A 13,898-nucleotide genomic window follows, 5' to 3' on the forward strand; every position below is an offset into this window, starting at 1 on the left:
CATTGATTTGAATGCTAAATAAAATCACGTAATTAAAGTGTCTTGTATTTAATTCAAAAATTGGCTCCATTTGGCAAAAAAAATGGTTTTTACCCATAAGGACAAAAACTAAAAGTTGTATTCTAACAAGTATAACAAAAATCGGGATGAAAAATCACTAAAAAATATCGTAGAACTCTCCAATAAGCCATAAGGGGTGGAGACGAAGCTTTCGGCGGAGGTCAGAGATGCATAATGTACAGGAGACATGTGTAATGTTTAAGAATGAAGATGAAGGTATTTTAAACAATAAAATCATATATTTTAAGTTTTTGTCCTTTTTGGAATATTAGTTCAAATTACATAGAGTTTTATAGAATAAGGGTCTGTTTGAAACAGAGGATAAGACTCCGTATAGTGTCCTCTATTCCTTTTTGGGATGTCCCAAAATGCATACCCATTTCAATTAATTAAAACTAATTTCATCCATTTTTTCCATCTTACCCTTATTTACCCTTGAATTGAAAAGCTGATGGAGTGAATTCCCAAGAAGTCATTGACATCTTAATTGTCCTCTATAAATGAGGGAATAAATGTCAAATTGAAGGGGAGTAATGCAATTTCTTAAACTGTGTGTAAAATTGAAGGGGACAATTAAAATGGGAAGGAGGGAGTAATTATTTTAGTTGAGGGTAGTTCATACATATTACCCTATATCTTATATTATCATTTTGTCTAACAATAAACCAAACATTGTATTGTATAAGAATTATACTATACAAGTTTAATGCTAATTTTTTTCTAAACACTAAGTATGATTAAATTATACATCCACTATCCAATGATTACTTTGTATATTTAATAACAAAATTATAGTATTTTATAAGGAGCGCCAAACGGAACCTAAGACTTTTGGGAATTTTGTAAAAATGACCTTCTCAAATAGTCAAACCAGAGAAATGACCCATTTTTTTATAAACCGCAAAAATGACCTACCTTGTAATATTTTGGACCCAAATACCCCTAATGTTGAAATATCCTTTCTTCCACTCACAATACCAGAATACACATAACCCTCTTAACGGCTATTTCTCATCATCTTATCTGCACTCGATCGGCTATTTCTCATCATCTTATTTGTTCTATAGAGCTCGAAAAAGTCAGATCAGGTTCGGGTTCTGAGTTATTTGTGATCTTCGTTATCGCAAGTCTGAAGAGAGGTTCGTTGGTGAACATTTCATATCACTTTTGACAACTTAGTACATCTATATTCTGAGTAATTTTGTTCCATATGTTTCTCAAGTGCATGTGAAGTTCTGAACGAACACATTATCTACTCATAGCATCTGTGTAGTTAAGCATATTGAGTTTGTAGTCGAACAAATATATATGTAGTCGAGCATTTGTGTTTTCATGGTCGAGCATTTATGTTTTCATGGTCGAGCAAAGTTGTTTATGGTCGAGCAAATTTGTTTATGGTCGAGAATTTGTGTTTTTATGGTCGAGCATTTATGTTTTCATGGTCGAGCAAAGTTGTTTATGGTCGAGAATTTGTGTTTTTATGGTCGAGTAAAGTTGTATTATGGTCGAGCATTTGTGTTTTTATGGTCGATCAAAGTTGTTTATGGTCGAGCATTTGTGTTTTTATGGTCGAGCAAAGTTGTTTATGGTCGAGCATTTAACTTTTTATGGTCGAGCAACTTATTATACTTTTTTTTTGTGGTTTTTTGTTATTTTCAGGAATGACATCTATTGATTTTGTGATCCTCTATGGTGGCCAATGGGAAATTTGTCGAGGGATTTGCAAATACAAAGGTGAGAAAAGCCAAGGTGTAATAGTGTCCGAAACAATTTCTTTTGCAGAATTTGTGATTTGATATATGAGTTGATTGAAGTGGATCGTAGTGCTGGTGAATTGTTGATGAAATTTGCTTATAATACACATTTTGATATGGAACCGATGGTGCTAGGCAACAACCGTGACTTGCAATTCTTTCTTAGGCAAAATGATGATCCTCGAAGACCTGGAACTCCACTTTGTGTAACAATTCATCAGAGAGAGTTTGTTTCTCAAGATGTAAGTTTCGTTCCTCCTCAGGGAGAACAATTTCATTCACAAGATGTGGGCTTTGTTCCTAATACGCAGCAGTCGCGACAGTGTGGCAGTGAATTACCTTCACATGTTGATTTTGACGACGATCCGATTAGTCCGCAAGCCGGATGCATGGGTTTTAATGAATGTGGTTTTAGCCGATACGATAAAGATAATGCAGATATTGATGATGGGGCTGATGACTATCAAGAAAATATTGAGGTTGATGACTTTCAAGTGGATAATAATGGGATTGAAAGTTCGGTACTTCATCGACACCCGCCTCCATGTGCGGGCGGTAACTTAGCGGATGGGCCTCCTAGCAACAATAACATTGGCTCAAATTTGCTTGGTACGTCGAACTTTGTTGGGAGTAATAGTAGCAATAGCTATTGGGGTGGTAAAGTTGTGATTGGGCAGAATTATTCAGACAAAAAAGAGTTACAAAAATATATTGCTATGTATGCTATGAGCAAGAACTTCCAATTTCGCGTTATTAAGTCGACCAAAACTCTTTTTATGATTCAATGTGCTGCTAAAGGGTGCGAGTGGCGTATGCGATCTATAAGAGTCAAGGATTCGGAGTTGTTTAAGGTGACGAGGCTTAATGACAATCACAAATGCTCTTTGGACTTTATTAATCGAAGTCATATGCAAGCATCAGGAAAGGTTATTGGAGAATGCATTAAGTCCAAATATAATGGTGTTGGTCATATTTACCGACCAAAAGACATAATACAGGATGTGCGGCAGGAATTTGGTGTTAATATTAGCTATGATAAAGCTTGGAGGGCTAGGGAAGCTGCCTTGGAATCAGTGCGAGGAACGCCTGAAGATTCCTTTTCTTACTTGCCACACTATTGTGCCGAGTTAGAGAAGAATAATCCTGGTACGATAACTTATATAGAGTCCGATCACGAGAAAAGGTTTAAATATTTTTTCATGGCTCTCGGTGCTTCGTTACGAGGATTTCGGAGTGCAATGCGTAACCCGGACCTGCTCAGTTTGTAATAGGTTAAAGTAGCTATTGATATACTTTACAAAAGTTATGGTCTAACTAGTTGGAAATATACTTACAAAGAAAAAACTGTCGAGCACTGCAGACTTCTTCTTAAAAACTTCAGGGTTATTGGCAATCCCTCTACGAATATGGTACATTGCCACATCAAGGTGCTACATAAAGATTATGAATATGTTAAAGAAATTTTCATCATATATCTTTTCAAAATAAAAATTTTCAGTACATAATAATTACCTTGTCCGATAACCAGGTTTCTGGTCTGATGGCATCCACAAACCACTTCTTGTCTACTTGACATGGCTCCCAACTTATCAACTTACTTTCAAGTGTATTGTCTTTCATAAAAGCAAGTAAGTCGCGTGCCCATTCCTTTGGATACGCTCGCTTCAACTGTAATATTGGAGCGTCTGTCAATGGATTAACTGTCTCATTTTCCAACATAAGTTTCCTCCTCTTGAAGCTGGGGGAGGTAAATGGTGTTTTTGTTTGTGGTCCATGCCTCTTCGCACGCTTATTCTTATTTCTGGTATACTTGCGTGTCCCACCTGGTGTAGCCGTGGGAAACTGAGACTCTCTAATCTCCTCCACTCCTTCAGAGTCCTTGTTTATCTTCTCTGGTGTAAACCGATGCTTTGAAAGCTCTAATAGTTCATCCACAGCATCCAGCTCCATACTTGGCAACTCCGCATCATTTCTTCCAACTATAACCTCCTCATTCCCATCATTTTCCTCCTTCTCCTCATTCTCCTTTATTTGAACTCCAGCTTCTTCCTTCTCCACCTCCTCCTCCTCCACCTCCTCATCCTCCTCCTCCTCCTCCTTATTCTCATCCTTCTTCTCATTCTCTTTTACTTGAACTCCAACTTCTTCCTTCTCCACCTTCTCCTCCTCCACCTCCTCCTGCTCCTGCTCCGGCTCCGGCTCCTTCTCCTTATTCTCTTTTACTTGAACTACATCATCCTCCTTCTCCTCCTTCTCCACCTTTTCCTCATTTTCCTCCACCTTATCCTCCTCCTCCTTCGTATCATTCTCCTTATTCTCCAACCCCTTGTTTTGAGGTTCAATCTCATCACTTAGAACCTCATCATCCACCTCCATGTTTTTCAGCACGACCTACCATGACAGATACAAGAGACTTTGCAGTACGTGCATAGCTCACAGATCCCCATGGATACTTATTAAACATATTAACATTATCAACCAATTGCAACCACTGGATATCTATGTTCCTACTACGCTCCCTAGGCAGTAAAACAGACTCCAAAAAATATACCAGAGCTAGCTTCAACACATCTTCTTCCTTTCCAGGTTCAGGATCACAACTCATGAAAACTTCATCTAACTTATTTCTACCAATGCTCTTATTTCCACCAAAATACAAGTCCCTAATCCTATGCACAGAAGTGTCAATCAAGCTAGACAGGGGAGGGACATCACCACATAACAAACCAGTGATAAGAGCAAATTCACCAATAGAAAATGTTGCCCTCTTTCCAGCAAATTTGAACCTGAATAATATCACACCAGATTCTTCTTTAGCAAAGGTTACAACTTGTCGTAGTAGAGCTTGATGTACCAACTGGCCAGAGAAATTCATGTGCCCCACATCCAGAAACATGCCAAAGCATGTTCTCCTAAACATCTCCAGTTGATCCTCACTAAGCTTCCTTTTGATTTTGCTTATGGATTCAGATATATTTGAAAAAACACTAACCTTACCTGGGAAATGATTTTTCATTTCAATCATGTAATCCATTTCCTTGAAAAATTGTCTATCTGAAAAGAAATACAATAACCAAATTAATATTCACTTCAATCATCATACTCGACCAAAAAAACACATTTGCTCGACCACAAAAAATAAATATGCTCGACCACAGTTTCATAAAAATGCTCGACCACATAAAATTAACAACATTAAATGCTCGACTACAACAACAATGCTCGACTACAACAATTCTGCTATGCTCGACTAATGCTCGACCTACACAACAATTAAGCTCGACTACAACAATTATGCTATGCTCGACTACAAAGTTAAGAATACTGGAACACACATAATGCCCGACCCTAAATAAAACTGCTCGACTAATGCTCGACCTACACAACAATTAAGCTCGACTATAACAGTTATGCTATGCTCGACTACAAAGTTAAGAAAACTGGAACACTCATAATGCCCGACGGAAATAAAACTGCTCGACTAATGCTCGACCTACACAATAATTATGCTCGACTACAGAACATACATGCTCGACTACAAAGTTAAGAATACTGGAACACAGATAATGTCCGACCACCTGCATGCAAGCACCACCAAAAACCCAAGACTTCACCCACAATGTCACCCAATTAAACAGAGTTTCACCAAAAACCCAAGCCGGCCACAGGTATGTACCAAAATGCAAACTTTTTCATGTAATACCAAGTTAAAATCGAGTATATGTTAGGCAGAAAACTGAGCCAATAAGATACTAATCTCAGAGGGGGAAAAATCTCTTATTTGTTGCTAAAAACTGATGATCGGAAGTTGTACGGTAATCGTCGAGCAGCCCGTCGAGCAAAATGAGTTTGAAAGAAGTGGGTTTTCGTGGGAAGGGGAAAAGCCAAAGGGTGGGTTTTGTTTTCTAAGGATAATTTGGTCTTTGCAATATAAAACTAGGTCATTTTTGCGGTTTATAAAAAAGTGAGTCATTTCTCTGGTTTGACTTTTTGAGAAGGTCATTTTTACAAAATTCCCAATACTTTTAATAGTTTGCTTTTTGAAACAAAAGCATGAGGACTAATATTTAATTTTTCCAAAAAAAATTCGAAAAAAGGCTTAACAGAGAGAGAAAAGGGTCAAAGCTAAGTAACACCCAAACGCGCTCAATACCTTCACCGCTCTACGCCTGTTGGTTTTCTGTCATTTGATCCCCCACTCCTCTCTCGCTCTCTCCGTGTCTCTCTCTGACTGAAAACTGATCACAGCAGAGTCCAAATAGTCTTTCGCTGGATCTGATTATATGAGCCTCCGGCAGCGCCACGGCCCGCGCCAGCCTGAGGAGAATGAGCCCTACAACATAATACCAGTCCATAACCTCCTCGCTGACCACCCCTCACTACGGTACCCGGAGGTACGTGCGGCTGCGGCGGCTCTTCGAGCCGTTGGGAACCTCCGTAAGCCGCCGTATTCTCAATGGCTCCCGCACTTCGACCTCATCGACTGGCTCGCCTTGTTCTTTGGATTCCAACGTGATAATGTCCGGAATCAGAGGGAGCACCTTGTCCTCCACCTCGCCAACGCTCAGATGCGACTCTCTCCTCCTCCTGACAACATAGATTCTCTTCACCCTGGCGTGCTCCGTCCCTTCCGTCGGAAATTGCTTGGCAACTATACGAGTTGGTGTTCATATATTGGGAAGAAATCAAACATCTGGATCTCCGATAATCGCGGCGGCCGCCAGCGACAGCAGTCTGCATCTGACCAACAGCGAGAGCTTCTCTATGTTGCGTTGTATCTCTTGATTTGGGGCGAGGCTGCTAATCTCCGGTTCATGCCGGAGTGCCTTTGCTATATTTTCCATCACATGGCCATGGAATTGAACAAGATTCTAGAGGATTATATCGATGAGAACACCGGGCAGCCAGTTATGCCCTCTATTTCTGGCGAGAATGCCTTCTTGAACTGCGTTGTGAAGCCCATTTACGAGACGATTAAGGCTGAGGTTGAGAGCAGCAAGAATGGAACCGCTCCGCACAGTGCATGGCGAAACTACGATGATTTGAATGAGTACTTTTGGAGCAGACGATGCTTTTCAAAACTCAATTGGCCGATCGATGTTGGAAGTAACTTCTTTGTGTTATCGAGTACGAGCAAGCACGTGGGGAAAACTGGATTTGTGGAGCAGAGATCGTTTTTGAACTTGCATAGGAGTTTTGACAGGCTCTGGGTGATGTTGATTCTATTTCTTCAAGCTGCTATCATTGTTGCCTGGGAGGGGACAGAATATCCGTGGCAGGCATTGAGGGGTAGTGCGAATAGGGACGTTCAGGTCCGGATTTTGACAGTTTTTTTCACGTGGAGTGGGTTGCGCTTCTTGCAGTCCTTGCTCGATGCAGGGATGCAATATAGTCTCGTTTCTAGAGAGACTCTATGGCTTGGAGTGAGAATGGTGTCGAAAACCATTGTTGCTGCTTGCTGGATTGTTATATTCACGGTGTTTTATGTTCGAATTTGGACTCAGCAGGACAAAGATGGGGAATGGTCCCGTGAGGCTGATAAGCGCATAGTGAATTTTCTTGTGGTGGCGTGCGTGTTTATTCTGCCTGAGGTACTGGCATTGGCTCTATTTGTTATTCCCTTTGTCAGGAACTTCCTTGAGAGCACGAATTGGAAGGTCTTTTACTTGTTGATTTGGTGGTTTCAAAGCCGGAGTTTTGTGGGTCGGGCATTGAGGGAAGGTCTTGTGGATAACGTAAAGTACTTTCTTTTCTGGTTTGTGGTACTTGGTACCAAATTTTCGTTCAGTTACTTCATGCAGATCAAACCCATGGTTAAGCCAACGAAACAGTTGTTGCGGCTTAAGGGTGTGCATTATGAGTGGCACCAGTTCTTCCATGACAGTAATAGATTGGTAGTTGGACTTTTGTGGTTCCCTGTTGTGTTGATTTACTTGATGGACTTGCAGATATGGTATGTCATCTATTCTTCCCTTGTTGGTGCAGGTGTAGGGTTGTTTGCACACTTGGGTGAGATTCGTAACATTCAGCAGCTGCGGTTGAGATTCCAGTTCTTCGCAAGTGCGATTCAGTTTAATCTAATGCCTGAGGAGCATCTGTTAAATACAAGGGGGACACTGAAGAACAAGTTTAAGGATGCCATTTACCGGTTAAAGTTGAGGTATGGGCTTGGCCGGCCCTTCAAGAAGCTTGAATCAAACCAGGTTGAGGCCAATAAGTTCGCTTTGATATGGAATGAAATAATCTCCACATTCAGGGAAGAAGATATCATCTCTGACCGTGAGGTTGAGTTGTTGGAGCTGCCTCAGAACACTTGGAACGTCAGGGTTATTCGCTGGCCATGCTTTCTCCTCTGTAATGAGTTGCTGCTTGCTCTCAGCCAGGCCAAGGAATTGGTGGATGCTCCTGATAGGTGGCTCTGGTATAAGATATGCAAGAATGAATATAAGCGGTGCTCTGTCATAGAAGCTTACGATAGTGTTAAACACTTGCTACTCCAGATTATAAAACTCAACTCTGAGGAACATTCTATTGTCACAATCTTGTTTCAAGAAATTGACCATTCATTGGAGATTGAAAAGTTCACTAAAACCTTCAAGATGACTGTGCTGCCCCAATTCCATGCCAAGTTAATTAGACTTGTTGAGCTATTGAATAAGCCTAAGAAAGATGTTAACCAGGTGGTGAACGCTCTGCAGGCTCTGTATGAAATTGCTACGAGAGACTTCTTCAAAGATAAGAGGAGCATTGAACAACTAAGGGAGGATGGTTTGGCTCCTCGAAATCCAACGGGCGGGCTGCTTTTTGAGAATGCTGTTGAACTGCCTGATCCCACGAATGAGAACTTCTATAGGCAGGTCCGGCGTTTGCATACCATTTTTACCTCCAGAGACTCGATACAAACAATCCCAGTAAACCTTGAGGCAAGACGCAGGATAGCATTCTTCAGTAATTCTCTCTTCATGAACATGCCTCACGCTCCCCAAGTTGAGAAAATGATGGCTTTCAGTGTTCTGACCCCTTACTACAATGAGGAGGTGCTATACAGCAAAGAACAACTTAGGACTGAGAATGAAGATGGTATTTCCATCTTGTATTATCTGCAAACAATTTATGATGATGAGTGGAAAAACTTCCTGGAGAGGATGCGGCGAGAAGGGATGGAAAAGGACCATGATTTATGGACAACCAAGTTGAGAGATCTCAGGCTTTGGGCATCGTACAGAGGTCAGACCCTTTCTCGTACTGTGAGGGGTATGATGTATTATTATCGGGCTCTTAAGATGCTGGCTTTTCTTGATTCTGCATCGGAGATGGATATTAGGGAAGGGTCACGGGAACTAGGTTCGATGGGGCGAGATGGTCGTATGGATGATTTTGGCTCTGAAAGGTCACCTTCTTCCCGGAGCTTAAGCAGAGCTAGTAGTTCAGTTAGTTTGTTATTTAAAGGACATGAGTACGGGACTGCTTTGATGAAATATACGTACGTAGTTGCCTGCCAGATATATGGGGTTCAAAAGGCAAAAAAGGATCCCCACGCAGAGGATATCTTGTATTTATTAAAGAACAATGAGGCCCTTCGAGTTGCCTATGTTGATGAGGTTTCCACGGGGAGGGATGAGAAGGAATTCTACTCTGTTCTTGTTAAGTATGATCAGCAGCTGGAGAAGGAAGTGGAAATCTATAGGGTCAAGCTACCAGGCCCCTTGAAGCTTGGAGAAGGAAAACCTGAAAATCAAAATCATTCGATTATCTTTACTCGTGGAGATGCTGTTCAGACTATTGATATGAACCAGGACAACTACTTCGAGGAAGCTCTGAAAATGCGGAATTTATTGGAAGAGTACAGGCGCTACTATGGAGTCCGGAAACCCACAATTTTGGGGGTCAGGGAACATGTTTTCACTGGTTCTGTTTCATCGCTTGCTTGGTTTATGTCGGCACAGGAAACAAGTTTTGTTACCTTGGGACAGCGTGTTTTGGCGAACCCTCTGAAAGTTCGAATGCATTATGGTCATCCAGATGTCTTTGATCGATTTTGGTTCTTGACTCGAGGTGGCATTAGCAAAGCTTCCAGGGTAATTAACATCAGTGAGGACATTTTTGCTGGCTTTAATTGCACTTTGCGAGGAGGCAATGTCACTCACCATGAGTATATCCAAGTTGGTAAGGGAAGGGATGTTGGGTTAAATCAGATAGCCATGTTTGAAGCCAAGGTTGCTAGTGGAAATGGCGAACAAATTTTAAGTAGAGATGTCTACAGATTGGGTCATAGGCTGGACTTCTTCCGGATGTTATCATTCTTTTACACCACGGTAGGATTCTATTTCAACACAATGATGGTTGTTCTGACTGTATATGCATTTTTATGGGGCCGACTTTATCTTTCTTTAAGTGGTGTTGAGGAATCTGTGACCAATAACAGCAGCAACAATAGAGCCATTGGTACCATTTTGAACCAGCAGTTCATCATCCAACTTGGTCTGTTCACTGCCCTTCCGATGATAGTGGAGAATACTCTTGAGCATGGATTCCTCCAAGCTATATGGGATTTCTTGACAATGCAGCTGCAGCTTTCTTCTGTTTTCTACACCTTCTCCATGGGAACTAAAACTCACTTTTTTGGCCGAACCATACTTCATGGTGGGGCAAAGTATCGGGCAACTGGGCGTGGTTTTGTTGTGCAGCATAAGGGTTTTGCAGAAAACTACAGGCTCTATGCACGTAGTCACTTTGTGAAGGCAATTGAGCTCGGGGTAATACTAATTATCTATGCATCTCATAGTCCCATAGCTAAGAACACATTTGTTTATATAGCCATGACAATCTCCAGTTGGTTCCTGGTTGTGTCATGGATAATGGCCCCCTTTGTGTTTAATCCTTCAGGCTTTGATTGGTTGAAGACTGTGTACGACTTTGACGATTTTATGAACTGGATCTGGTATCGTGGTGGGGTTTTTGCTAAAGCTGAACAGAGCTGGGAACAATGGTGGTATGAGGAGCAGGATCATCTTAGGACAACTGGCCTTTGGGGAAAGATACTTGAAGTAATTTTGGACCTCCGTTTCTTCTTCTTTCAGTTTGGAATAGTATACCAGCTTGGCATTGCTTCAGGAAGTACCAGCATCGCTGTTTACTTGCTATCTTGGATTTACATTTTTGTAACTTTTGGAGTTTATGCCATAATCTCTTATGCTCGGGACAAATATGCAGCGAAGGATCACATCTATTATCGTCTGGTTCAGTTTCTTGTAATTGTGCTTGCAGTACTTCTGATAATCGCGCTGCTACAATTCACAAATTTCAAATTTGTTGATTTTTTCACAAGTTTCTTGGCCTTTATCCCTACTGGATGGGGTCTGCTATTGATTGCCCAAGTATTTCGTCCATTGCTGCAATCGACTTTGCTTTGGGAGTCCGTGGTTTCTGTGGCAAGAATTTATGATATATTATTTGGAGTGATTGTCATGACTCCTGTGGCATTTCTATCATGGATGCCCGGGTTCCAGGCAATGCAAACAAGGATTCTATTCAATGATGCATTCAGCAGGGGCCTCCGCATATTCCAGATTGTTGCAGGAAAAAAATCTAAAGTTGACTTATGATTTGAGGTAATTTTGAGCTTTGATTTTTGCTAGATTTTTTAGTTCTCGTGGTCTGTCTTTCTTATTGTTTGCTTAGTCAACTTTAATCATTCGAAAATCTTATTTTTGTGACATTTAAATTTTTTGTTGCTTCTTTCAACTATCAGATTATCCCCATATGCCCTTTCTTGTCAGTCAAAGGAGCAGTGGGAAATTCTCTAGTCTGTATCACAGCTAACCTATATTTATAAAACTCTTCTTGACTTATGTGTACCCTGTTTTTAGTTGCTGTTTAGCTGTTGCTCCTCAATTCAATTTGCTGAAGTACCTTATGATCCTGGGTCATTCTTTCTGAATTGTTTGGATTCTATACCAAGTGGACTTGAGTTTCCTCTCAACTTATGATACTAGCATGTTTTTGGTAAATTGTAGCCCCAAATGCCTGTTTTTGCTATGTTTGTTTTATTTTTTTTTTGCCACTTGAAGTGGAATCAGTTTGGCATGTTTAAACTCAATATCTGTATTCTGATTAGCCACTTTCAGTGACTTCTATGCAGTACATAGCATTTAGCAATTGACTGCTATAGTTTAAGACTAATTTTTCTCCCTTCCCTGAATACCTGTTGAATTGTTGAGTTTTGAAAATTTAATTGTCTTTTGGTTATTGTTTAGACTCTCACTTGGTGCTGTCACGAGTTTTTTGTTCTGAATATGCAAGCAATTTTTTAGCTCATTTTATATCACCTCATGATTAAGACTAGTTTTAATTTAGAATTTAATGTTTTAACAGGATGCCAAAAGGCTGGTGCTAGCTCTAATTTGTATAGATGCGTTACATGATTCAGCGTGGTAATGAATCTTCAAATGATATCCTCGGGTTATCATTTGGCATTAACAGAGGGAATACAATTTTTCTCGATTAGTTGATCAATATGTGGTTTTTCCGATGGCATTTTGGCTTTTAGTGTCTTGATGTAATTTCTAATATGAAGCTTCTTAGGATTTCCTTTCGAAAAGGCAAGTTACACATGCCTTTAATTCCATCTCAATGCCAAAAAAAAAAACCTTTTGGGTAATAACCCTGGTTCTTCTTTATCTGTCTGCTCTAAGTGTGTTGTTAAATATGTGCTTGAGGTTGCTACAATAAGCTTCTTGAAGTCTTTACACGTGACGTTCCTTAGTAAATGTTTTTCTGAATGAGGGTTGACCTAATTTGGTGCAATATAGTGTTTATACAAATATCCACATCATTAATCAGAAGTCTTATCATTTTTTTCAGGTTTGATGTCCGTCCAGCACAAGATGTAACAAAACTAATGCAAGTTGAGTGACTGAATGGTTTTTTCTTGATTTGTTGAACTTTTCACGAGACACACGATGGTAATTCATTTTGAAATTGAGTGGGGAAGGGAATTGCCAGCTTCAACTACATCTGTTTTTGTTCGGAGCTTCTGCTTTAAGTTCCTCATGTATTTGAAGGTACAGCTCTCCCTTGTAGTTTACACAAGAGTACAGGTCAGTGTTGTAGTTTCTTGAGATTGGTAGAACAATGGTGTTATTTATTCATTTGTCAGATTATTGTCTATTTGTTCTTTCAAACTTTAGCTTCGCTATCACCTTAGCATTTTGACTGGCTTAGAGTGATAAGAATGGAGCAGTTTCTGTAGCATGTTTGTGATGTAAATTAAATAGAAGAGCTATCTATTTACACTGCCACCTTTATATATCTTAGTGAGAGCTTTTCCTTGACAATTGTTGCCACTTAATGAATATCTCTGATGCAAAAATATTCTAGTTTTTGCTCCTCTTTTAACTTCTGGGCAGCCACAAAATGTTCATTACATGGGTTAGTCGTTGGTTAAAGAATCGTGATGATTCATGTGTGTTGTGAAATGGAAGATCTTGCATTATGGTTAAATGCAGTTATATATATGTGGATTATTGAAGATTGATAGGATCTTCGTTGTTAGCATTGATTATATTATTATCTTTTACAGCAGAAGCTTCAAGACTTTTATGGAGACATTATTATTATGTTGGCCAACTCAGTCATCAAGTGGATGAGGCTGACAATATGATTGCCTTTTAGCTCAATTATCGAATCAAATCCCATTCAATTTGGATATGCCATTCGGCCATACCATTGATGGGAGCAAATTTTAAATGAAACCAAAAGCAATTTTTTTTTTATTTGTTTCTAAATTTACAGTTGTTTTAAGCCAATGAGAAGATTTTTTTTTTCATAAAAAGGGCTCTGTACTTTGCGTTCTGGATAAAAAAAAAAAAAACACTTTTGAATATTTTTTTGCGTCAAACAAGACCTTTGTTAGACCTTGCATTTGCTAAAATGGTTGCTGACTTGGCGCCAAAAAAAAAAGACATGACATTTAAACAAAATTGAAAAAATTAAAAAACAAAAATCAAACACCAGATCCATGGATCTTCTCCTGACATATAATGGAGACACAAGAAAAAGAAATTCAAAATGAAAATCGAAGCC

The 13,898-nt window shown here is 39.8% G+C and overlaps 1 protein-coding gene and 1 non-coding gene across 2 annotated transcripts; both read left to right on the top strand.

The window, feature by feature from the left end:
- Window positions 1–5,948: 5,948 nt before the first annotated feature.
- On the top strand, window positions 5,949–13,150 carry LOC120007792 (callose synthase 12-like). The gene is made up of 2 exons (XM_038858247.1): window positions 5,949–11,425; window positions 12,678–13,150. Exon 1 carries the CDS (start codon window positions 6,098–6,100, stop codon window positions 11,417–11,419), a length of 5,322 nt encoding a protein of 1,773 aa, XP_038714175.1. The 5' UTR covers window positions 5,949–6,097; the 3' UTR covers window positions 11,420–11,425; window positions 12,678–13,150.
- Window positions 9,060–9,140, top strand: LOC120008331. Its single transcript, XR_005470450.1, has one exon. It is a non-coding gene; the product is annotated as a small nucleolar RNA J33 (small nucleolar RNA).
- Window positions 13,151–13,898: the final 748 nt, after the last annotated feature.

The sequence above is a fragment of the Tripterygium wilfordii genome, chromosome 10 (genome assembly GCF_013401445.1).
Source record: "Tripterygium wilfordii isolate XIE 37 chromosome 10, ASM1340144v1, whole genome shotgun sequence".
In the NCBI taxonomy this organism is placed as follows: Eukaryota; Viridiplantae; Streptophyta; class Magnoliopsida; order Celastrales; family Celastraceae; genus Tripterygium; species Tripterygium wilfordii.

What these genes read in the sequence shown, in the direction of transcription:
- LOC120007792 (XM_038858247.1), top strand. Translation starts at nt 6,098, where the DNA reads ATGAGCCTCCGGCAGCGCCACGGCCCGCGCCAGCCTGAGGAGAATGAG.